This window comes from Phoenix dactylifera, chromosome 1, assembly GCF_051530095.1.
Source record: "Phoenix dactylifera cultivar Ajwa chromosome 1, Ajwa_hap1_PhDact_Kaust_v1.1, whole genome shotgun sequence".
Lineage (NCBI taxonomy): Eukaryota > Viridiplantae > Streptophyta > Magnoliopsida > Arecales > Arecaceae > Phoenix > Phoenix dactylifera.
This window is the reverse complement of record NC_143190.1, coordinates 48,957,479-48,981,576: the sequence shown is the minus strand read 5'-3', so window position 1 is coordinate 48,981,576 and position 24,098 is coordinate 48,957,479. Positions and strand designations below refer to the sequence as shown.

General features: G+C 38.5%; 3 protein-coding genes across 4 annotated transcripts; 2 read left to right on the top strand and 1 right to left on the bottom strand.

Annotated features, from left to right (window-relative positions):
• The first annotated feature begins 1,759 nt into the window (after positions 1 to 1,759).
• On the top strand, positions 1,760 to 4,257 carry LOC103723368 (MYB-like transcription factor EOBII). Its single transcript, XM_008814260.5, has 3 exons — positions 1,760 to 2,340; positions 2,441 to 2,570; positions 3,757 to 4,257. Exons 1-3 carry the CDS (start codon positions 2,184 to 2,186, stop codon positions 4,073 to 4,075), a joined length of 606 nt encoding a protein of 201 aa, XP_008812482.1. The 5' UTR covers positions 1,760 to 2,183; the 3' UTR covers positions 4,076 to 4,257.
• A 5,138-nt stretch (positions 4,258 to 9,395) lies between these two features.
• LOC103723369 (OBP32pep, putative (DUF220)) lies at positions 9,396 to 21,008 on the bottom strand. Of its 2 annotated transcripts, XM_008814261.5 has the most exons (8): positions 20,738 to 21,008; positions 20,258 to 20,318; positions 20,122 to 20,143; positions 17,262 to 17,396; positions 17,022 to 17,186; positions 16,585 to 16,707; positions 10,179 to 10,322; positions 9,396 to 10,034 (listed from the first exon to the last, which is right to left on the bottom strand). In XM_008814261.5, the coding sequence occupies exons 3-8, from the start codon at positions 20,137 to 20,139 to the stop codon at positions 9,594 to 9,596; spliced, it is 1,026 nt and encodes a 341-aa protein (XP_008812483.1). In that variant the 5' UTR covers positions 20,140 to 20,143; positions 20,258 to 20,318; positions 20,738 to 21,008; the 3' UTR covers positions 9,396 to 9,593. The 2 variants fall into 2 exon arrangements, with proteins under 2 accessions (XP_008812483.1, XP_008812484.1); XM_008814262.5 differs by lacking the exon at positions 20,122 to 20,143.
• A 450-nt stretch (positions 21,009 to 21,458) lies between these two features.
• LOC103723370 (large ribosomal subunit protein bL12c-like) lies at positions 21,459 to 22,324 on the top strand. The gene has a single exon (XM_008814263.5). It carries the CDS (start codon positions 21,550 to 21,552, stop codon positions 22,123 to 22,125), a length of 576 nt encoding a protein of 191 aa, XP_008812485.1. The 5' UTR covers positions 21,459 to 21,549; the 3' UTR covers positions 22,126 to 22,324.
• Positions 22,325 to 24,098: the final 1,774 nt, after the last annotated feature.

Below are 24,098 nucleotides of genomic sequence, written 5' to 3'. Positions count from 1 at the left end.
TACTAGGACTAACATAGCACGTTTCAAATTGTGTATATATACAATGTACGTACTATAGAAGACTCGGTGCATAGAATCCAACACCTCTATATTTCCATCCCCGTGGGCCCAAAATAGGAGTGCAAGAAACCAAACAAAGTTGAAGGTGGACCAGGCATTGTATATAAGAAGTTGTTCTCTTCCATATAACTTGTTCTCTAGGGAGAGAGAAAAAATTGGGAGAGACAGAGACAGAGAGGATGAATGTTTATCTGAAGATTCTAAACACTAAGAATAACATCACTAGGAAAACTGAAAGCCATTTCTATCAATGGTCTCTTCCTCAATTATTTGCTCTCCTGAAAACGATATATACAACAAAGCATTGACTGAATAAAGAGACTCATGATCATCCAGCATGCATCATATCTCTTTCAGACTACTTTGGAGCCTTGCTGGCCACATATCATTGTCATTTATTCAGCATGCTCTCTCCACCAACACTTCGATCAAGCTTTATATATATATATATATATATATATATATATATATATATATATATATATATATATATATAACCGTAGCTCTCCTCTTATCATAGATCAAGCGAAGATTATCGTATATCTGAAATGACAGCAAACCAAGACAGGGATTTGCCGTCAACTTGTTCTCATGTCAACAACCACAGCCTTGTAAAGCAAAGGGGAATGGACACCGAGCAAACATTGGACGCATGGGTCCACAACCACATGTTTGCAACGCAAGATCAAATTGAGGATTGACTTGACGTCCACATGCAAGCGAATGATGATCGATGAGTGAAAGTATGCCGCAAACCCCGTTCGAGTTCTGCTAATAGTTGCTACTTTGTGTCTCTCATAACGTGATCTACTTTTTCTCTCTCAAACGCATGAGGCCAATCGAGAAGTTTCCACCCACAAAGCCGAGTGCATAATAGTCGAGTTTTTTTTTTTTTTTTTTTCATAACCTCCCAGCCACCAATTTGCAAATAAATTTGTGTCCATGCCATCTTATATTAAGAGATGCTTGCAAGGAAATTTCTATATATATGAATGCGTTGGATTTATTCGTCGTTACTGTTGCCATGTTATTCAGTCATTTTGGCATCACTCTTGGATTGTCATGACTTCATATGTATGATGCCATGCATGGACCAAAAAAATTAATAGTTGTGGAAGAGAATAACACGTCATTTTAAACGCACCATTAATAAAACTATATATAAACTTTAAATTGGTGTCTAAAGCCATCCTGTCAATAGGACTTGAGTCTCCACTGACTCTTCTCAGAGTCAGAGTGGAGGACCCAAGTTTGAATCCTATGTGGTGCCCATTCTCACTGTATTTTCAAAACTAGTGTCTAGATCCATATCCTGTCGACTTGTGCATGTTGTGGCGGATAGAGATGGAGTGCATTTGAGGGACTTGTGCATATCCTGTCTAGAACATTTGCAAATTTTCCGTTAATTTCCAGTCCTAAAAAATTGCATGGTAGGTCCGAAGAGCAAAAAGATAGCATATTTGTATGGAATACTCTATGTGCATGTATAGAAGACAGCATTGATATGTTGATGTTGATTGAACGGTGACACAAACCATTCAATACAAAATATAGCTGTTATCCACTGATCAAAAATACAAGCGCCATGATCTTCTAGAATAGCTTCTTAGCTTCTCAGAGGAGAACAGATCACATTCACTCCTCTTAGCAGTAGTCTAGGTGTAGTGGTATGTTCTCACTCTGTACCTAACTTGGTTAAATGGTTGAATCTTGAGTTCAGTGGCAGTGCCAAACAGAGTTCTAGTAACATTTATTTTAAAGGTGGTTTTGTTCTTTAATAGAAGTTTGCCAGAATGTTGGGAAATGGATATTAATTCTTGTAATGCCACATGGAGTGATGAAGCATTTCTTGCACGTAGAAAACCATTACAAGCTCACATTTAAAAAAAAAAAGACGAAATACATCTTTTACTTGGATATAGAAAATATAGGTCCGCTCTTCTCTGGGGAAGCTAAGTCTTGTTGCGGTCTAATTAATGATGATATAAGGATACAAACCTCTAATTATTTGTCTATAAAGCTTACAACAACCTCTTACCTTCCTAACCATCCACACCTTCCAAACTCCTATTTATCTCACACACTCTCTCTCTCTCCCCCCGCTCTCTCCTCGCTTCTTTCCCATGGTGGAAGAAGCTAACAGGATGGATAAGAGCATAAACAGCAGCCAAGAGACTGAGGTGAGGAAAGGCCCATGGACCATGGAGGAAGACCTCATCCTAATCAACTACATAGCAAACCATGGTGAGGGTGTTTGGAACAACCTCGCTCGGTCTGCAGGTTTCTCGTCTTCTCTCTTCTCTTCTGCTTCATCTCGGCCTCTCTCCATCTTGCTGGCGACTTTCTGTTATCTTTTCTTCATTATTAACTTCTTGTGAAGGTTTGAATCGCACGGGGAAGAGCTGCCGGCTTCGGTGGCTGAACTATCTGAGGCCCGATGTCCGGCGGGGGAACATCACGCCGGAGGAGCAGCTGCTGATCATGGATCTCCATGCCAGATGGGGAAATAGGTGAGCCCACGTTCAAATGGAATGGAAGTCTGTCAGTTTGGAAAGAATTCATGGTTCTTATAAGGAGCAAGAGCCATGGCCATGGCAACATATATATGTGTGGACAGGATGATAGGCCTATTGATCACTCGTCTGTATTATACTATTACCCAGTAATTAGTGCATAAGAAACTAAAAGCATGGCCATGGCTACATATATGCGGATAAGATGCTTAGCTTATTAATTACTTGTTTGTATTTCAATGATTTGTGCATGGTCTCTAGCTCTCTCTCTCTCTCTCCCCCCTCCCCTCTCTACTTTCATTTGAAAGAACACGTGCATGGAATTTTGGACCCAAAGAAACTGGCAAGGGCTACTTCTCGCTCACAACACGAATTCACTATTTTTCTCACAATGGAAAAATATCTATCTTTTGGAACTTGGATGTGGATGTGGATTTTCCATGTCAATCAAAATAACCGCTTGGAGAGAAATTTCCAACAAAGAACACCTTTTTGTTACCGTAGTACAATGATCATGAATACTTCATTTGAAAAATTAGCCATTATTCCTTGTCTTTCTATAATTCACGAAATATTTCTTTATTGTATGTCTCATAATATAGTTTCTTCTCGCAGTCATAAGATAATTATATTGAGAAAGTTTTATAAATCTTAACATCAAAAAAAAGAGCGAAAAAGTTGCATAAATCAAGGTGCATCTGCATGAATGATGATATATTAGTATATTATTTATGTAACTTCGAGAAAATATAGTTTGCCATCCCAATAAAAAGAAAAAAAATCATTAAAACATAAAAAAATCCGTAGCCTTCAAAATTTAAATTTTGCTAGCCTTAAAACATTTCCACCCCCTTATTATTAGCAATAAATCACAAAAAGTACTTGGATGTTGAAATCACACTTGCATTGGCCATGCAGTTGAGGTGATAATACAATGAAAACTAAATAAATGTTTCCTCATTAGGAATGGCTGCAGGTATCACATGCTAAAAATGAGAAGATATTATCTATCATGCATCAGCTCTCAAATCATTTCCAATATACTTGTAAAATATCCCCATAATTGCATATATGCACCATATTGGTTCTTGCACATCACCATGCATCATCCATGCATCATCCATGCACTTGAGGTAATTATAATCATCTCTGATAATTTCTGTCTTTGTTTTCTGGCAATGAGGTGGTCAAAAATTGCGAAACAGCTGCCTGGGAGGACCGACAACGAGATAAAGAACTACTGGAGGACAAGAATACAAAAGAAGGTTAAGCAAGGCGAATCCTTTGACTACCAGCAAGCGATGGTTACCGATGAAACTAGCACCAGTAACAGCACCAGCCAAACAAACAGTGTTGAAGATGTTGGGCTTCAGCCGAGTTACGCTCAAACCCAGGTTACCAATCCTGATGCACTTCCACCTCATTTCTCCAGTACTGAATCCAGCGATAACTTCTGGTCTGTCGAGGATTTCTGGTCAATGCAGCAATTCAATGGCGATTAAATAAAGAGAGATCATGCTTATGGATAATATTGATGATGGTAATTATCCTCTAGCATAAAAGTAATATTGTTACACTAAGTATTTGGTTACTGTACAAAATAGCTATGGTTGAGCTTAATTATGTAAGGATTGTGAGATATAATGATCATGCTTGGCTTCTATTAGTTATAAGTTTGGTGTAAGCGATTGGTTTTAGTTATGATTACAATATATGATGGTTAATTTCTAGTGAAAAATTATATTTATGCATGCATGTTTGAATAAAGTAGAATTCAAGTCCCCTCTCCCTCACCACCCTCCTTTTTTTTTGGAGCAAATTGCCAGTTCCTGCAGTTACTAAGATTGAGCTTATACGTACCATCTATGGTTGTAAAGTCTAAGTTTTTATTATTGGCCCACCTGAAAATTAAGCACATGTGGATACTGAAGGGTTTGCTCATTACTGGCTGCTAAGAACATGGACGCAAATTTGGCATCATCTCGACACCTGCATCACTTTGAATTTTAAAAATTTCGATTCTTAGAATAATCACTATCAATCTTATAGTTACATTTGCATGGTTATTGTGTTGATTAGTATTGCTCGTCAATAAAAATGACAATAACTAGTAAATTGAAAGATGAGAATATAAAAACAAAAATATTGAGAAGAAAAGAGGAATAGATGATCGATCTTTATCCCGTTTCATAATCACTAAATCATGTTATTATCTTAATAAGAAACTATTGCTGCATCTCAAACTTAGTTACCCAAAAGACTTTTTTTTCCCCTACGTGACAAGCTCAGGCATGAATCAAAGCATACATGCACGCGCATATGCACATGCATGCCCCCACGCATGCCCCCTCTCTCAAACATTTTCCACCACTCAACTGAGACCTCTGCCAACCTAGCCATTCATAGCGTACCGGATCCCACCTTTAAGCATTGGCCATTTTTGTGCCCGGCCATGAGAACTTAGATATAAGAAAGGAGCCTAACTATTAGGTATTACATTGTTGGTTGCACCGACTGGCCTGATCGATCATGTGCTTGTCCAACACCATCTGTGGGGACCTTAATTTAATTAGGTCCTATAATAACGCGGCTTTGATCTCTTGTAGATATTTATACGGCCAATCTAGAACATTGGTGTGGAGGAGTTGAGATCCACTGCAACAATTTAGAGAATTAGCGGCACATTTTTACCATAAAACCGCCACTGCAAGACACTTTAGGCAACATTTATTCCAGCAATTTTTCTCCATCATCACCTCCGAGTTTTGTTGAAAATCATCCTTATCCACGGTGAAGTAAAGGTGGCTGAGCTCCTCTTTCGCCTAAAACTCCCAAAACCCAAAAAAACCATCCAACAAACCGTATCCAAGAAAACCCTAAAACTCCCAACCTCTCTCGTCTCCCTTCCTCCTTTCCTTGGATTTTCTAAAACGGTTCGTAGGGATGTTTCGTTGCTCCTACTCTAGTAAGCCTCCAAGAAGAAAAACCATCGGTGGCCAAACTGGTCTAGCTCGTAGTTGCTCAAATATCCATCCTCTAGCAGCCAAACTGCTTATCGCTTATTTTGGTATGCCTTCTATTGTAAGAACCTATGTGAGCATGTGTTTAGTCCTATATCAGTTATTCACTGGAGAGATCTTGGATATTTATACAGGACTAAAGAGCTAAAAAAATATCTTTTGACTAGCTATTTTGGATGAGGTCCTAAGTTGTTACACCTACTTACCCTTCCCTTCACGGCTCAAATATCCATCCTCCTGCGTCCCAACCTCACTATCAGCCCAAGGCCACCGCACATGAAAGAATAACAGAAGAAATCAAAGGACCCCCATCCACCTATAGGTCATGATCTCCTCATCCTTCCAATCTTTTGGCACTGCAAGTCATGATCTCACCAGAAGGCCGGCCACCGTCTAAGGTGAAGCTTCTACTCTGTTTTGGCAGATAAAAATGTTTGTAGGTCGATCTAAATGAGATAAACGGGATGAGGTTTACCGTTTGGTACGAAGATGGACTCTTTTGTTTTTCATTATCTTTTGGAAAAAGCAAAGATGAAATGATTTATGCTATGTGTTTTAGCTTTACGTTCTTGCTTTATATTTCAGTTAATGCTACAAGTAATGGAACGTTAGGAATTGCAATAGTTGGCCCTGCCTCACTTTTGATGGCAGTTGTACGCTGAGAGCAGCTAAGGGGATATACTTACAAATGAGAAATGAGATATGAGCCGCTTAGGTTGACTGCGTTAAGAGGTAAATCAGAATTCATGTAGGTCCAACGATAATTACAAATGAGAAATATATAAGAGGAAACCAAAGGATCAGAGGATGTCTTAAAGCAATACTTTGCACTTACTTGAGAATCTTTTTTAGTATAACCAATGCAGCCAGTGTCGAGAATTTCTAAGGTGAAAGGATATCCGAACCACAGGAAAAAATGAGGGTTTACTTATTATAATGAGTCACTGATCCGTGGCCACAAGCGGGAAGCCTTTCTGCTGTGTATCAATGTGTTCGAAGAAACATCCCCAACCGCGTTTCCTTCATGCATCCTCTATAGCCATTCTGTAAGGTGTTTTAGCTCAAAATTTACTGTATAAGTTCTTCAAGTTCTGCTGTCACAGTCAGAAACCTCTACTGGAAGAACAGTCCTCTGTTCAATGACATTCTTTTTTCACACAGTCCTCTGTTTAACAGCTACTGGAAGATTATGCACAGCGGTCAAAAGCACTACTAAAATGTATTCCCAGCGGTCAGAACCGCTGCTAAAAGTATAAAAAAAAAAACTTTGGTGGTGGTTATGACCACTGAGTAAAGTTTTTGCAGCGGAGGAAAAACGCTGCTCAATTCTGAGAAACCCCTCTGCTGAAACTTCGCTTTCCCCAGCAACAGCACATTTACCAGCGGCATAGCAGCAGCTGAAAAAATCGCTAGGAAAAGTTTTCCCAATTTCTTGTTGTAGTGAGTGGTCATGAGCCACAAGTTGTAGAGGGGGGTGGTAGGCAAAGGGGTGAGGGGTGCACATGCTCTATTTGGGCAGTTAAGGGAGGGTTTGGCGTCTCTTTCGTCTCAGAAGGTAGGGTCTTTCACGAAGGTGACGTTGAGTTGTTGCTATTCCTGGAAGGATAATAATCCCTTTGGTTGATGGGCTCGTTACCTGCCCAGTGTTGTCAGAAAGTGGTCGAGAGCATGGGCCTCATGGCCTTCTGTTTTGTTGGAGGGGTAAAACGTCCCCATCGCATGAGTGAATGAGAGGAACTTTAAGGACTGAGAGTTGGAATGAGATGCCCAATGCGTGTGGTAAGGAGAGAAGATGGGAATAAAAAGGGATTGTGTTTTATGAATGAGATGCCCAAAACATTCCTGCCGAGATTCGGTTTTCACTATTATTTAGCGAGATGGAGTTGAATTGACACATTGTGTTTTATGAAATAAAAACAGATGAGAATACTAGGCCTTGTGGGTAAAAGTATTAGACCAGTATCTAAAATAAGAAATAATAGGACTGTGCGGGTGTGTGTTTAGTTCCACATCGGTGATTCACTGAGTAGATCTTGGATACTTATACAGGATTAAGAAGCCCAAATAATACCTTTCGGTTAGCTATTTTAGGCGTAATTTTAGATTGTTACAAATGATATCAAAGCGAACGCGGTCCATAGCCTATATGAACTAGGAAACACTGCAACACAAGTTCATAAAGATTGACTAAAAGCCGATCGTGGTGCTTGTGATTAGATTTGAATGGATTTGAATCCTTAGCTCGATGAAAATATCAGGGCTTGAATAAGGAGAGTATGTGAGAACCATTGTGGGCGTGTGTTTAGTCCCACATTGATTATTTGCTGAGAAGATCTTGAGTATTTACCTAAGACTAAATAACAAAAAAATATTTTTAAGCTAGCTTTTTTGGCTGAGGTCCTGAATTGTGACATAAAATGGTATCAGAGGGAATCGGGCCCATAGTACATGTAGACTAGGAGATACTGCAGCACAGGCTTATTGAGGCTGACCATAGACCAAACGTGGTGCTTGTGATTAGATTTGAATGAATAGAATTCTTATGATATAGATTTTTTTTTTTTTTTTCTCTGAGCAAAACTGTAGGAGAGGCCACCACTTACGACATAGGATTTGGGATTGTCTTATAAGTAGGATTTTACTTTAACCATGTATACATATTTATTTACTTATGACACTCGGCTCTGTTCTGTTCAACTATGAAATTTTACTCAATCTTCTGAGACTCGTACCACATTCAAAATGAATCCTCCTAGTGTTACATCAAGAGACCTAAATGCTGGGAAGTTTTATGAGGATCTCGACGATGATGATGAATGCAAAAGGTTACGATAAGCAGCACGAGTTCATAGCTTTCCTGAGCTAGCGAGAGGGGGGTTGCAAAAGTGAAAGCTCTCTAAACCCAGCAGGACAACAAAGATTTCTTCTGGGCAAATGAAAATAAAATGCAGCGCCCTGGCCAAATGCTCCTCCTAACCCTGAAAAGATGTCCACCCAGCTATGACGAGCTCCCTACTACATGGTCTTATCCGTTCTTCCATATTGGGATGAAGCTTTCCTTCATATTAATTCTTCTCCAAGCCCCCCGAAATTAATTGCCTGAGCTAAATGACTGCATTCTTCTTTCCTCGATGTAACTTTACTGACTGGTGCTTGGCCCGCTCTGCTGGCTGTCATCTTTTGCTCGAAACCTCATAAGATAATACTACCACTTCGGCTTCCATGGTTTTCGTGAGTAGCATCATTGGTCTGTGGCACAATTGGATGTGGCATGCGCTTGGCAGAAGGATAGAACGGCTGTACGAGGTATATAGCACATGATGAAGGCGAAGGAACCCTAGGACTCGGTGAAGATATGTGGCGAGGATGTATGGCTTTCTATTGCCACCACGGAAAATTAATCCAGTTGCTTCTATAGTTTACTCATCAACTCCCAATTCTGACTAGGACCAGCATTTCTCGCCCTACATCAATATGACACCAAGAAAGGATGAAATGAGAGCTTCTTATGAAGAAAAATGATGCAATCTTTAGCTAAAAACACTTCGCTGAAGTTCTCTATAGCTAGTATAAACAAAACCAGAGTAAGCAAACCTTAAATATCCAAAATTAATGGTATCAAAGAAAGCAAACAAAATGACAAATGTTTCTACTCATATAACTACAGAATCTTTGATATGCATGATCATTGATTGTCAGAGAATACCCTTATTTTTCCAATCATGAAATGTTGCAGTCTGTAGGGAATATAATGAAACAAATTCTGCGACATTGCAATAGATATGGAGAAAAGAACAAAAAATCATGGAAACTGATCACTTTATTTACTCATTTCTTCATCAAAGAAACAACAGACTGTAATTTCAAGTATGCCACAAACTGAAGCATTAACTCAATATGTACTTTAGGATTAAATGAATAGTGGCATCTCATGATAACCAGCAGTTACAGTGGCTTCAAGTTCAGGGTCCACTCATTCATCTTCATGATCCAAAAGAGTTTAATGAACCAGCAGAGCTCTGCGACTTCTCCGTCCCTTTCTACTTCTTCTCTGACGCCATCTCTCTTTGATACAGCGTGCCAAACACTCTGCACTATTATCACAGCTTGTTTCGATATCTTGCCTTGACTCCGCATATCCAGCTCCCCTTAGCCTTGCAGCCTCTGCTAGAAGGTCAGTTATCAGCGTCTCAGTAGTTCTTGCAGTGATCCCCCTCAAATACCATGAGAAAGGTGGTGGTGGGACAAGCGCTGGCTGGATCAGTTGATCCAAGCTCACAAAGGATCCCACTCTCCCCTTGCTCCCAGTGCACAAATCATAGTCGGCCCATGTTTTTGACTTGGTAGGAAGGCAAATTTGTTCATCAACAAACAGTGGCTCTACTTTCCAACAACCCTCAAATTTTTTCATAAATCCTGATTTACCTTGCTTGAATCTCACCTGCCCTCAGAAAACCATGAAACAAATCACATAAGCATGGCATTTTTAGGTGGCTATAGCTCTGAAAACCTTTTTTCTTTACTACAATAATGACGGTTTTAGCATTCTGAACAATTTTGGTGGGTCGAACCAAAGTTTTCTTACCGTATGATCTTCCCGGTTTTGATCAACTAAGACATGCACAGATATAGTCCCGGACCACCAAAGGAATCTCCATATTGCAGCTTGCTCCACCTCAACCACCTGCCTTAAGCCTTCATCAACCAAGACCTTTCTGGATATCACTTCCTGACAAAAGGTGTGAGTTAAAATGTTTGCTGTCCAGTCATGAAGATCAAGGATGCATGGATGTCTGTAATTAGAAGCTTTACCAGCATCATTTCTTAAATTGAAAGCGCATTTCTGGAATACTAGTAAGGCTAAGAGATTGAAGACTTGCAGGCCTAGACCCACATGTCAAACTCCATTCCAGGGACTTACTGCAGTTTAGCCTTATCTACTAGAATTTACTTGCACAAGGACAAGATTTTTTTTTTTTTTTTTTTTTTTATAAAAAAGAATGGCATTGGCAGCACCACATGCATAATCATATACAGTACCCCCTCCAAGCTAAGTTTTGATACGTGCATGGCACAATCTAAAATCTACATCAACAATTATCAGCATCACACAGATCGAAAAATTTCTTTAAATTGTGCTTTTCTGGCTTTGCAGAATTGGGCCCTCTAATTATAGTGGAGGTCTGCTAGTTAAACCAAGAAGTGGCAATGCAGAGATCGGTTCTAAGCCCAAGAAGGGCAGAGAATTGATAATAACTGATTATGGATAAGCCAAGGAAAGACAGAAGTTTGATTTTGCTATGCTTATGACACTCCCCGCCACAAGCATGTTCAACATGGACAAGCAATTCTTCACACAAGATGACTTCAATTTAGATGAATTTATTGAAAGGAATATAGAGTTACAAATAAAAAACTAATCTGGCTCTAAAACATGGACCCGTGATGGTAAACATGCATCCTGATAGGAAAACTGGCCACCTTACTACTTCCCTAGCAAGGAATTATGAAATATTTGGTATGCATAAGAAAATGGGTAAAACAAATTCCCTCACAGGCCACATCCCTAGGCTCATCCTAAAAAGAGATGCTTTCACAGAGGCTAAACCATTAATTCAAAAATGAATTGAGTGTTTGCATCTGTGTGTTAGTGTTCCAAAACTCTTTACTGGCTTTCACTTTTTTGAATGTCATCTGCTGAATAGCATCACACTGATGAGACAAGACACAGCTAATGAGATCGACCCAAATAATCCCTTAATGTCCCGTCAATACTGAATGCGCATAGATTTTGCCCATAGAACCATCAATATTAACTTCAGGAGTAACTGAACAACTTGACTATCATCCATGTTACCTGTACACTCTGGTTGAGCCAGTAAGTGTTCTACACCTCAAAAACAAACTTTAGTATGACATGAGACATGGGTTTGTAAGGAGAAATTTTTATATATTGGAACGATCGCACAATTAAACAAGCACCTGTACCCGACACTCATACTTGAGTCCGTGAAACTGACTACAATTTTATCAGAGAGAGATTGCTGATAAGATCTTAATGGTCAAATTTTGAGCCTGTAACATTTCATGAACTATGACTCTTTGGAAGGTGTTAGAAATTACCAAGTGACATCCATTTTAAGCTTCTTGATAAAAAGACCAATCAGCTTGAATTTTCTTTGAAAAAAGCACCAAAGTGCCTAGCTCCCCTAAAAATCTTTGCATGAAATAAAATTCTAAAAGACCAAGCAACCGCACATATGATCAATTTCATTCCTATCCTTCCTAATTTAGTGTAATGCTGGAGATAGACAATGCACATCCATCAATACATACAACTGAGATCACAAGATTCAAGCGACTCCATTTGAAGAAGATTAGCAACAGATTCACCATGACTGTAGACCATGCTATAAACACAAATCCCCTCTTCTGGCAGATTTTTTTTCCTGGAGACCACAAGTAATAAAACGAAAAATTCAGGTGGTGCACATCAAATCCAAGCCAAAAAGGGTTCCACATGTTTCTTCCATTTTTTGAGATTATTTGACAAAAGATTGGCTTTAAGGTAGAATCAAAGCCCAAACAAGTTCATCCTTCCTCTAGCTAAATATATAAAGATCCTTTTGGGAATTGTGAAGAGTATATTACAATACCATAGTTCTGATAAGAATTTAATATTCCGAACTATATTATGTAGAGTTCCCCATAGGAGTTTATAAAGAGAAATTCTGAATTATAGACCACCCTCCAGCGAATGGAAAAAAGATACTGAAGATTCTAGTACCACCTAAAGGTCACTCAAGAATTATAAACCTTCACATTCCAAGAGTTAGAAATTCACCATCACCAAAAAATTCTCTTTTTCTATTAATACCTTTCCATGGTGTCAAGAAACTTCTTGATGTATCTGCATCTCCACCCACCCGGAACCTCCACATGGCCAGTTTGACCTTCCTCCAATGGTGGTATCTTTCCACCTTCAGTGCCACGGCCATTTAGGAAGCAAAGCCATACTTTTACCTCTAGTGCTTTCAAAATACAAATTTACTCTCCTAATTTCAGAGTCAAATTTTCAATCTAGCAAGTGGTACTTGTATGGTTGATCCTTAGTTGCTAGAATTGGGAGCAGACTCAGGTGCAGGAGCAGGGAAATGGATATTGAAAAAACACTTCAAGGAAGAACTTGAGAAGCAGGTGTCTGTTCAAGATAAGGATTTTCCAAATTGAGCAACTTACTCTAGGTAGTGGATTCCTGAAACTAAGTGTTGACCATCGAATACTCCCAAAGGCAGTCATTTTGTATCTTAGAAAAGTGATCCATGCTTGTATATTTGATTACAGCAATTGGAACTCCTTAGTTCCTTTGACATTTTTAATAGAGCTAAAGAGTGTAACTATACAAATGCAATTCGACCACTCAGAATACATTTCAAGAGAAGGCTTTTTCTCCATTTCTACCATTGGCTCACAGATCCTAATGGGTAAATAAGAGGATTCCAACTGCATATTTCATTAAATTCACTACATGTCACATAATTCACAAATACCCATTGTCACTTTGCCCGCGTCAATGTGTGATATTGCCTTCTTTAAAAAAAGAGAGCAAAAACCTACATTCATAAGATAATAATTAACAGCCCAAAAAGAGATATTCAGAGAGTTCCTTCAAGGCTAGGTCTGAAATTAGGCTTTCAGAGATGTTCAAATATCAGCTCTAAATCTGAAATTAGTTTCTCAAAAACAACATACAATTTTCCAAATAGTAGGGGAAAGAGAGATGGAAAAAGAAGAAAGTGGAGGAAGAGATAAAGTGAAAATATTAAGAAAAAACAGAATAAGGGAATTTCTGGAAAAGGAAGAAGGGGAAAGGAAGAAGGGGGGGTTGGGACATAGGGATGTCTAGGGGGTTTGCTAGAAATACCAACAACTAACATCAGAAAGCTTGAGTTTACCATTCTCATCAAAACCCCATTGATGCAACATGTAAATTGTTCAAAAGCAATAGCCTAATATATAAACTCAAAAAGAGGTTATAATCTTATGATGAATAGCAGAACAAGAAGTTGCCAACTTGAACTAGAGCTCATTATGCCTTCACTTGCTCCTAAAAAATGCTTCGCTAGCCATTCAAGTAAAACATCAATAATGTCATAGAGGGTAGAAGACAAGGCAGAATAAGCAAGTCCGTGAGAAGATAATGAAGCAAACCATCTTTGCTTATACTTAAATAACCCAATGATCCTCAACCTCCATATGCTAAAGCAGTAAAATTTTTTCCTCTAGAAAAGATGGAGAAACAAATGTGGAACATCTTAATCCACAAACGCTTAGGCGCAAAACTTCAAACCTAAAGAAAGATAAACGGAAGCAAGTAATAGTGCCACAGATGTTTCTGAGGTTGAAAGGAGATCGTTAAACATATATACTTGAACAGCAGGCGAAGAAAACATTATTATAATAGCTTCAACATATGAAACAAAATCATTAAAAATAGGTGAAACAGGGAGCTCGCAAATGGAAAGCTGAAGATGCAAACACCATAGGGGGTGGTATGAAAGTCCAAATGAGCGTGTAAATGGACCTAATAATTTAGAACACCATCTAGAAAAGCACCGGTCATGCCATATGTCAAACTGCTCACCCACAGAATATGATAACCAAGCACCATTCTGGATGTGCAAAGGACATTCTGAAGTAAATGTCTACTCCAGGTGAACCCTACATAAACTAACAAGCCTTTTCTCACTCAATTGAGCCATTGCAGCAAATTTGCCATGATACATCCACATTTTCTATAAGAATCTTTGTCACTAGAAGGAAGACTAGGCCTAGTTATGAATGTTACACAGATATAGGCACAATGGTTTATATATATAGAGAGAGGGAGAGGGAGAGGGAGAGGGAGAGGGAGAGGAAGGGGGGGGGAGAGAGAGAGAGAGAAGATACAGGGACATTTAGGTAAAAATAATAAATCAAATTATTTTTAAGTATCTAAAAATGAAACTATTAAAACATGATATTTGTTACACTCCTAGAACTTTAACATAAGATTAAAAAGTGTTGTTATTTGCTAACACATTAGAGATTTGACTAATTCATAATATCAGACTTGATTTCAGAACTTCCAGTGATTATGACTTCTTTGATATGCCTATTGAAAGGTATACACTGCTAAACTGAAGTTGCTTCCACAGAGACTCAAAGTGTCACAAGTATTTTGTAGGTTCAACTCCACCAATCTTGGAAATCTACAATCAAAGAACCTATAAGTATGTAATGTGCCTCATGCGCATCCAACTAACTGTTTTGACATAGAAGTTCTTGAGATAGATGCAAGAGTCCACATGACACAGTCAAATATAATCAAATATAAGTGAAGAACCTAAAGTTCCTATGCCATGGGAATCTGCCATCACCAGAAAAGATGTTAAGGCCGCTCCTATATAACTATTCCTAATGTTCTGAATGACAAGATATAGCTACAAGAAAAGACGAAAATAGAAGTTCTTGAGATAGATGCGAGAGTCCAGGCAACACTGTCAAATATAATAAAATTTAAGTGAAGAACCTAAAGTTCCTAAGCCATGGTAATCTGCCATCACCAGAAGAGATGTTAAGGCCCCTCCTATATCACAAGAACATGTTATACCAGCAAATTCCATCTATTTCAGAAGTAACCGCTGCCATAGTATTGAATAATAGAAAATCTCAAGAATCATCAAAAAGGCATCATAGTAGATGTCAAATTGGTAAGCCATATTACAGACTCAAGTAAGAACTTAAATGTATAGTAGCAATTGTCAAAAATTCAACACAATCTAAGTCATATGGCACAAGAAATAGTAACAGTTATTGGAAGAGGTTAAGCCAAGTTATCAGCCAATCTAAGCTTGTATAACCATCCAGAATGACACATAACACTGCAAGTGCAACAATCATACAAAACAAGATTTTTGGCCTAGGGCTAAATATATGGCAAGTACCAAATATTTTGCAGACTAGATGGTGGTACAATGAATGGAACACTCGAGATATGAGAACATACATATGTTTGAGCCAGTAAATAACCCAAGTTTACAGCTTTTACCTATTCTTTGGCCTATGTGAAGGGTTTAGATGATTATATAACATATGGCAGATCAGAAAGGATTACTTAAGCAAAGTTTTACAAGTAAGGAGTTATCATAACCATGCCTGAAGAAAAATGTATAAATTATCACGAACCCACCATGCAAGATAGCTAAAGAGGACTCTTTATAGTTTAGGTCTAAGTGAGAGGAACACAAGCAAAAAGTCACAGATAAAGCATATGAAGTTGTATGATGTCTAGGCCTAAGAGAAAAGAGGAGAGAACATGCAGTATTAGAATAAGTATGATTCATGAAGCTATCTGAAAGTCTCCATAATAAAATCACTGTGCCAATAAGTAAGTGTTTTTTCCTCAAGATACCACTAGATATGTGTCTTTATATGTGTCCAATAATTGCTACTAAACAGAAGAAAAGAACTTATTCTCATTATTTGTTAGTTTATGTTCAGCCTGGCTTTAGAGATATATAAACATTGACGGCTAGCACCCAAATCTTGAGAATTTGATTAATCAGTAGATACATGAGATCCAGGATTCTACAAATGTACCACTGTTCAAGTATTGCAATGCATTCATTAATGCATGCCAACATGTATGGTTATTGCTAAGTCAACATACAAGGATTCTAGATATCAGCATGGAAATCAAGACAAGAAGATGCTTATTGATTAACTTATTATGAAGAAAGAAAGAGAAGTATTTCATATTATGATTTTGTTTATCAACCAGCTGTTCTCTGTCAACTATTAACGATTATTCTCAGTGAGACCACCAGTGATAGTGGCATAAGAAGTAAAAAGCATTTGATAATGATTTTAATAACAATATAACAAGAGAGCTAATTACATCATCAGTATGAAATAGTTTTAAGAGCTCATGTAATTAATGAAAATTATACCTTGATGTTTTTAAACACTCTTTTGTTATCTGGGTCAACAATAATGTTATAGATTGCATCTGGGGGTAATCCAACCTTGAACTTCACGTGCAACTTGCAAAGAGAGCCTTTTGGTACGCTAACCTGCATGGAATATGCATGGGATTCAGAAACTAAAAATTTCTATATCATTTTGATATAACTAAGGTATTACTCTCTTAATAGACATCCTTCTTCACAAACTCTATAAAATTGGATAAGTATATTCCTTGATCCATACACAAGTATGTTTATCTTTATGAATAGGTCTTTATTCTGGTTATTTATTTATACAAAAACAATGAAATGAAGAATTAGGTTCCATATTTCTTCTTATAATAAAAAAGTATACCACGATTTACAAAGACCAAAAGCATGAGAGATGAAAAAATTCATCAGAGAATTACTGTTCTTAGCACCTTGATTTCTGGTGGTGGATCAATCCATTTAGGATTTTCTCTCCAAGCTTCTAGTTGCTTGTCCAAGTTAACGTCCAAAGCAGTACATGGTTCTTTCTCAGTAAGCATCAGAGGTTTTGCAATGTCAAATTTCTGTTCATTCTTACTGATGTGCTTGAGATGTGTCTGTAAATAAGAAAAAGTAAGTTATCTTGTTAGCATGAACCAACCATAATATTTTAAGAATCCTATGGGACTGACCTTCAGACAGTTTTGAATTTTCTGAGGCATCTGCACAAAAAAATCAAATGCTGGATTAAGGGTTGATTTGCGCCCTTCTCTTTTGCCAGCATGGTTGTCAAAGCTTGTTCCCACTTTATTATCATCCATCAAGGCCTGCAGTAGACCATGACTTGTCAAAAACCAGAAAACATTCAAAATGAGTTGTTCAAGAATTATACTACCCTCTGAAATAGTATCATGCATCTTAGTATACGAGCCAAACCAAAAGAAAAACACTCTGAAGAGAATAAAATTGAATCTAAGATTGGAAATGTAATAATTCATGTTAAATGTCTATATCTGGTTTTTACTAATTGAGCAATTTGGATTATTGTTTGACTGTCATAAAAACAGTCTACTATGAAGGAGTTACTTATAAGAACAATTGCTATAGTCCAAACCACCAGGTTTTCTGTATCCGAAAATGATACAGGTAAGATAAGGAAGTCTCATGAGGAAGGAAGGAAGGTAGTGCCACCCAACTGAACTCAAAGTCTTTTGCCTCCTAGGCCTTTCAAACTCTCACCGAGGGCTTTGATTTAGTTAAGTCACATTGTGGAAATGTTAATATGGACGATACAATGATGTTATCATGCTCTCCTACTTAAATACATATGAGGTAGGACAGCATGATGGAACTTGACGTACAATGGACCAACACGTGGTCATTTGTGGCAGCTTATATCCTTTAAAAAAGGCCAGAATACAAAACCAAAAAGGAGTCTCTAGCAAACTTTTCCTTTTCCTGATCTGGGACATTACATAAATATCATAGAAACTTGTTTGTGGGAGCCTTCAGGAAACATAAGGAGAGCATCAATGACTTCCAAAAATCTTTTCCTTTTTGGATCAGATTTCCATCTTCAAAAGCAGCATAACTGGCTAAGTCGATCCATTAATTACTTTCCCCAGTGTGAGTGGAACTCCTTTCTTAGATATTGAACTTGAAAAATGGCAGGAATGCAAATGTCAAAAGTATGGCTAGGGGTGAACGCCAAATCATTTTCTCCATATGAGACCGTGAAGGTGATTGGAGAGGGAGTTCTCGAATAGAAAAAACTAGTACACATGTAGTCTAGTTCAGGACCAATCTATAAGCATCCGTAAAAAGTGCATGTCACATTAATAAATTTGAGGCAGCAAATGAGACAGACCAAGCTTTTCACCAGACGAAGCATCTGACTTAGTCAAATAATAGTGAAGATGCGAATATTTGTAGAAAAGTGATAGATGTTCCCCATAAGCTTACCAAAATAGGGTGTGTAAATCCAATTCTTTAGAAGTGCTTGGGACAAAATATCAATTTTGGCCCTGAAAAATTCACCAACAACTATAAATAGTGAGGGGAAAAGAAAAAGGTTTTCACCTTTTTTGTGTTGCTTTTGGGGGAACATAGCTGTGCTCTTACTATTGTATTAATTAAGGAAAGATAATCCCCACAAGCCAGCGAACCAACGAGCAATATGAGTTGCAATAGAAATATCAAACTGAAGGATCATCAGGGAAAAACTAAGGAGTAGACAAAAACAATATGTTTGCTATTCTATAGCATGATGATGCAACAATGGTTAGGAGACCCATCGCAGCTGGTGGATAGAAGCAGAAGAACAATACAATGCAGCCGATATGTATAATGCAATGGATACTGACCCTCTCAAAAATAATGTATAATGAAGCCAAAGGATGCCCTTCAGGTGCTCATAAGATGACAAACCAGCTGACATCCAAAAACTTCAATGCAGCTGAGAGGCATAACCCTTCTCTGCTGCAAAAGCCACGTAATGTAAAAGGACACAAAGACTAGACAACCTATACTATTCAAAAGGTTCGATGACCAGGAGGACTTGCATAAAGGAACAAAGAGTCGGGCTACAGTACCTATATGACAAAAAGAAAGAATAGAAATGCGCCAATAATATCCTTTTGAATTGGAAAGAGATGATGAGATCAGGAAATTTCTAAAGAAATCAGGAATTTGGTGATTACCCAACAGGTTTAGTGCTCTTAATTGGAAGTGCACCAAAATCAAAACTTTCATCAAGATCAGCTACTGTTGAGATAAAAAATTGCTTATTCCTCTGGAAGCTCCGGCTTTTCTCTTTGACTACAACCTCAACACCTAGATAGTCATATTTGTAACAAACTCAAACTAATGTGAACTTGCATAATTGGATGTCCCTATGTCAACATAGCATCATTGACACCCAAAATGAGCATGATCATCAACTAGGGATGTAAACATGCCCAAGCTCAAGCAACCATATCCTTCACTAGCTCATTTTCTAATTGAGCTGGGCTTAAGACCATTTATTTTTGAGCAAATGCAAGCTGTTCATGAGCAACTCATCTAAGAGATGTACAAAGAGCCTGAGGTCCCTTGAGGCTTTGAGCTAATTTCCAGAATTATATCTCAATGCACTCTTGTTTACATATGCTGTATTAGTCTTCCATAAATAAATATAATTATTTTTATCAGTAATTAATAACTAAAATAATATCATATTACCCATCTATCCATTTATTTATTTATATTGGGAGCTTAATGGAGCAAAGTTTGAGCAATCCAGACCTCACTCTAACTTGGCTTGTCTACTAATTTAAAGAGCCGATTCAAGCCAAATTTCAAGATAAACATGAATTGCACATGAACAGCTTGCTCATTTGACAGCGCCAAAATCAACCATATCAGACCCCAAACACGAATCGGAGCAAAAGCATTACTAATTCAAGTATACCATACTTCTTATGCAATTGGTGAAGTAAATGTGCTAAAATGTGGAACCACTTCAAAGCTAGAAACAACATCAGCAAGAAACCTGAGAGGGAAAAACCTTCTTACCTGCGAAAAGGGCAACATCCACCTACAGATGGATAAAATAGCAGGACCGTTATAATATGTATGCAATTTAACGTAACAAGGGCATAAAAGAGCAAAGCTATAACCCAATCAAAATCTAAAAGCAATTTATGATTACCTATTTTCTTCAACTTCACCCTTGGCTTAAAGTACCTCCCTGCTCCAAGTTACAAACATCTCTGCACCATATAACAACCATAACTACAGAACATTCTTACAGTACGAGATTGGACATAGTAATCTCCAAAATAATTCAAAGAAAAAAGAAACCGCGACGCGCCATCATCCCCAAAAATATCCCTACTGGAGCCCATTAAAAGACAAGCCATCATCCCCAAAAATCACAAAGGCAGAAATTGCCCAGTAAAGAACATACAAAAGTAGAAAAATCGCTGATTTATTTTATATGACAAAAAGGATACCAAATCAAATGGTTTTATCACTTTTTTTCCTCAGGAAAAAAAGGAAAGAAATCTTGATTCCTGAGTCAAATTAAAGCTTACGAAATCTAACCCAAAGGGCATGGGATTCAATAGATCACATTGGAAAGAGAATCAGCGAACAGAACGATAAATAAATAAGTTTAGCCATCAAGCACCTCGCCAGCGGCCACCGGTAAAAGAAGGAGAAGAGGTGGAGCATCTCGAAGAGGTCGAACAATTAAAACAGGAATGCAGAAATTTCTACCAAGCGATCGCGTCTCTCTCTCTCTCTCTCTCTCTCAGCGGCATACTGGAAAGTGGAAAGTGAGAGGAAGGGCTGGGTTGGAAATTGCTTGGGGTTAGCGGTCGGGTCGCCCGGTCCGAACGGCGCGGGTGGACAGAATTGGACCGCGTCCAGCCCGACGAAGAGCCGTTCGGATTTGTTTCAGTTGGGAGGCATGCCCAGCCGGGTGCCATTTAAAGACAATTTAAGATTCGGTTTTAAGTTCTTAGTCTAAATTGATATTTTGGTTTCAAGAGTGCTTAAGTCACGATTCTTGACCGTTCATATATTGATTAACCTACCATGTAAACATGATAATGTCCAGACTTGTGCTCTTATGGCCATGACGGTGTCCATTTATAGTTTTTAGTAGTTATTTTTTAATAAATTAAATTGTTATATATTAAACTTATAAACTAAAAAAAACATGTAAAAGAAAAAAAATGCGGTGAATCTGTGATAATTAACTTGCGGATTGTGAAATGTAGCTCTCCGTGATCAAACGGCCAAAAAATCTGAAAAATTCAGAGCCCGCTAACAGCGTTAGGTGCAAATCTAAGATACTTTATGATTCGTGCCACTTGATATACGTTCTTTTTCCTGATATATCGCTCGCTTCTTCCAACGTATCTTGGCGCTGCCTTATCCTCCTCCCTCCCTCTTTCGTTCCTCCGCTTGCACGGAAGAGAGAGAAAAGAGGAGAAAATGACCGCAACGTTGTCCTCCGCCCTCTCTCTCTTCTCCCCTTGCTCTTCCACCTCCTCCGCGTCCCCCCTCCGCGTCCCTCCCCAAACCCTAAAATTCCCCTTCCAACCCCTCGTCAGCTTCCCCTCCCGCCGCGCCGCCTTCGTCGCACCCATCTCGGCCGCCGCCGTCTCCCCCAAGATCGAGGAGCTCGCCTCCCAGATTGAGAAGCTTACCCTCGAGGAGGCCCGCGGCCTCGTCGACTTCCTTCAGGAGCGCCTCGGCGTCTCCGCCGCCGCCTTCGCCCCCGCCGCCGTCGCCTCCTCCGGCGCCCCTGCCGACGCCTCCGCCGCCGCTGGTGGAGCCGCGGCCGTGGAGGAGAAGACCGAGTTCGACGTGGTGATCGAAGACGTTCCCAGCAACGCCCGGATTGCTACGATTAAAGTGATTCGGGGTCTGACGAATCTGGCGCTCAAGGAGGCCAAGGATTTGATCGAGGGGCTGCCGAAGAAGTTCAGGGAGGCTGTGACGAAGGAGGAGGCCGAGGAGGCGAAGAAGAAAATCGAGGAGGTCGGAGCGAAGGTCTCCATCGTCTGAGTTTACTCTGGATTGGGTGAGGAATGCAGAGAGAATGACAAGAAGCCATTGTCAAGGTTTTCGAAATCTGTTCTTTTTACTCTATAAGTTCAATTTTCTTGTTTGTAAAATCGTGCGGATAACCTATGCATTGTATTGTAGTTTTACTTATTTATTTTCCTTTCAATAGTTTCAGCATGAGATATTAATTTTGTTTCCACTCGAGTCATTGCTTCTGTTATGGTCTTGAAAGCTATGTGTTTATTATAGCGTCATTAGATTTGATAGTGATTGCTTCATCTTATTATTTGGGGTTACTGATTTAGTCCTTGCAATTTGTTTATGTAGTTAAGTTGGCTGTGAAAATTCATCAGAATGTTTATGTGGGGTTTTGTGATTTGTGACCAGTGTAGTTAATTTATGATTCTTGATGTTGTTGTTATTATTGTTTTGCTTTTGCATGTTTTTAGCTGATAAGAAATAAACTGGCTTTGTTATCAGACTTGTAGGAAGAATTGGAGGTCCTGGAGGATTGTAGTATCTTTCTGTTAATATATTTTGTTGTTGTTAATTTTTTTTCTGATATGGTTACGTGGTTTTCTTCTGTCAGCTCTACCACTTGATAGTTTGCTACTAATTTTTTGAGAATTCTCATCCTTTCCATGGGCCAATACCATTGGTTGTTTACAGGAGTGCTTTGTATGTGATGTATAATGAGGATACATAAAGGAATAAGTTGGTATTAATTCATGGGAATGCTAAAAGATAAATAGTGGAATTAGCTTATATTAAGTTGTAATGGTAATAACTTAGGTAGGTAATATCTTTGGTAACCTCTAGCTGCATTCCGGATAACAATAACCATTTGGGTTGGAATGAATTTTGTTAGGTAAGAGATTTACAGGTTATGATCAGAAAATAGAAATTCCTTCGATAGTGGATAATGTAATTTTTGTAATATTGATCTGCTTGTGAATGTATAGGTGCATGAATTCTCAAAACTGAATCTAGGTGTCCTTGTGCATTAAGTGGACTTGGAAAAAGCTTTTTATAATGTAAATGATGTTTGCTGTTGGTTTTTGGTTAGGAAACTGTTTTGGCTGGTCGCTTAGGGTTTTGTTTAGGATGCTGTTTTCGGCTGGTCGCTGAATTGGTTGGATGAATGCTTTTTCCTTTCCAATAATGGTTTGCCTAAGGGGCTCTTTTAAATCACTAAGTTGTGAGGGGGAAGGGGTTCCCAATTGTCCATTTCTACATTGTTTAAGAGGGGGAAGGGAAGGTGTGATCTCATAAGGGGCTTGAAGATTTGATTTGATATATCTTCGCTTTAGAAATGAAGCCATTCTCTTGTGAGGCTAACCTTAAGAAGTTGCTCATATCATTTCTTCCTTTGATGTTATTATTGCTGGTTTTGAGAGTTGACTTTAGTAATAGCTTTTGTTGAAATTGTATGTATGAATGCTTGATAGGCAAGTGGCATTGATTTGTTTGTCTCTAGCGTGGCTAAACATTACCTTTTAATGCATTTGGCTCATCCTGATGTGGGATGAGTTTGGGTACCATAGTTAATCATCATCATCATTAAGTGTTCTTATAAGAGGTCGATTGTTTGGCTGGACAAAGTGTTTTCTCCAGTAGGAGTTACTATTGCATAATATGTGACAATATACTAATCTGTTATCTGTATGTGCTAAAGGCTTTCTTTTTAGTAAGGAGTAAGTTGAGTGTTGTTATGATATATAGGAAGGGCCTCCCTAACCTTCATAGATTTATTTGTTTAGTTGGGATATTATCTGTTAGTTGAATGTGTGAGAGGTCTGGGATTAACACCATGTTTAGGTAGTGATGTAGAAAGAAATTGGTGCCGAAATTTCTTTTTGTTTGATGGAAAAAGAATATTCAAGGGAAAGAAGTAGAAGAGGAAGGGCCAAACTTTTCTTAAAGATGTCTAAACTATTTGTTGTTAAATTAAAGAAAGGCAAATGAACGATTCC

What these genes read in the sequence shown, in the direction of transcription:
- LOC103723368 (XM_008814260.5), top strand. Translation starts at nt 2,184, where the DNA reads ATGGTGGAAGAAGCTAACAGGATGGATAAGAGCATAAACAGCAGCCAA. An exon ending in CAACCTCGCTCGGTCTGCAG is followed by an intron (nt 2,341 to 2,440) that starts GTTTCTCGTCTT and finishes CTTCTTGTGAAG; the next exon opens with GTTTGAATCGCACGGGGAAG. An exon ending in CATGCCAGATGGGGAAATAG is followed by an intron (nt 2,571 to 3,756) that starts GTGAGCCCACGT and finishes TCTGGCAATGAG; the next exon opens with GTGGTCAAAAATTGCGAAAC.
- LOC103723369 (XM_008814261.5), bottom strand. An exon ending in GAGTGTTTAAAAACATCAAG is followed by an intron (nt 10,323 to 16,584) that starts GTATAATTTTCA and finishes ACCTTTTGTCAG; the next exon opens with GAAGTGATATCCAGAAAGGT. An exon ending in AAAACCGGGAAGATCATACG is followed by an intron (nt 10,035 to 10,178) that starts GTAAGAAAACTT and finishes TTCTGAGGGCAG; the next exon opens with GTGAGATTCAAGCAAGGTAA.
- LOC103723370 (XM_008814263.5), top strand. Translation starts at nt 21,550, where the DNA reads ATGACCGCAACGTTGTCCTCCGCCCTCTCTCTCTTCTCCCCTTGCTCT.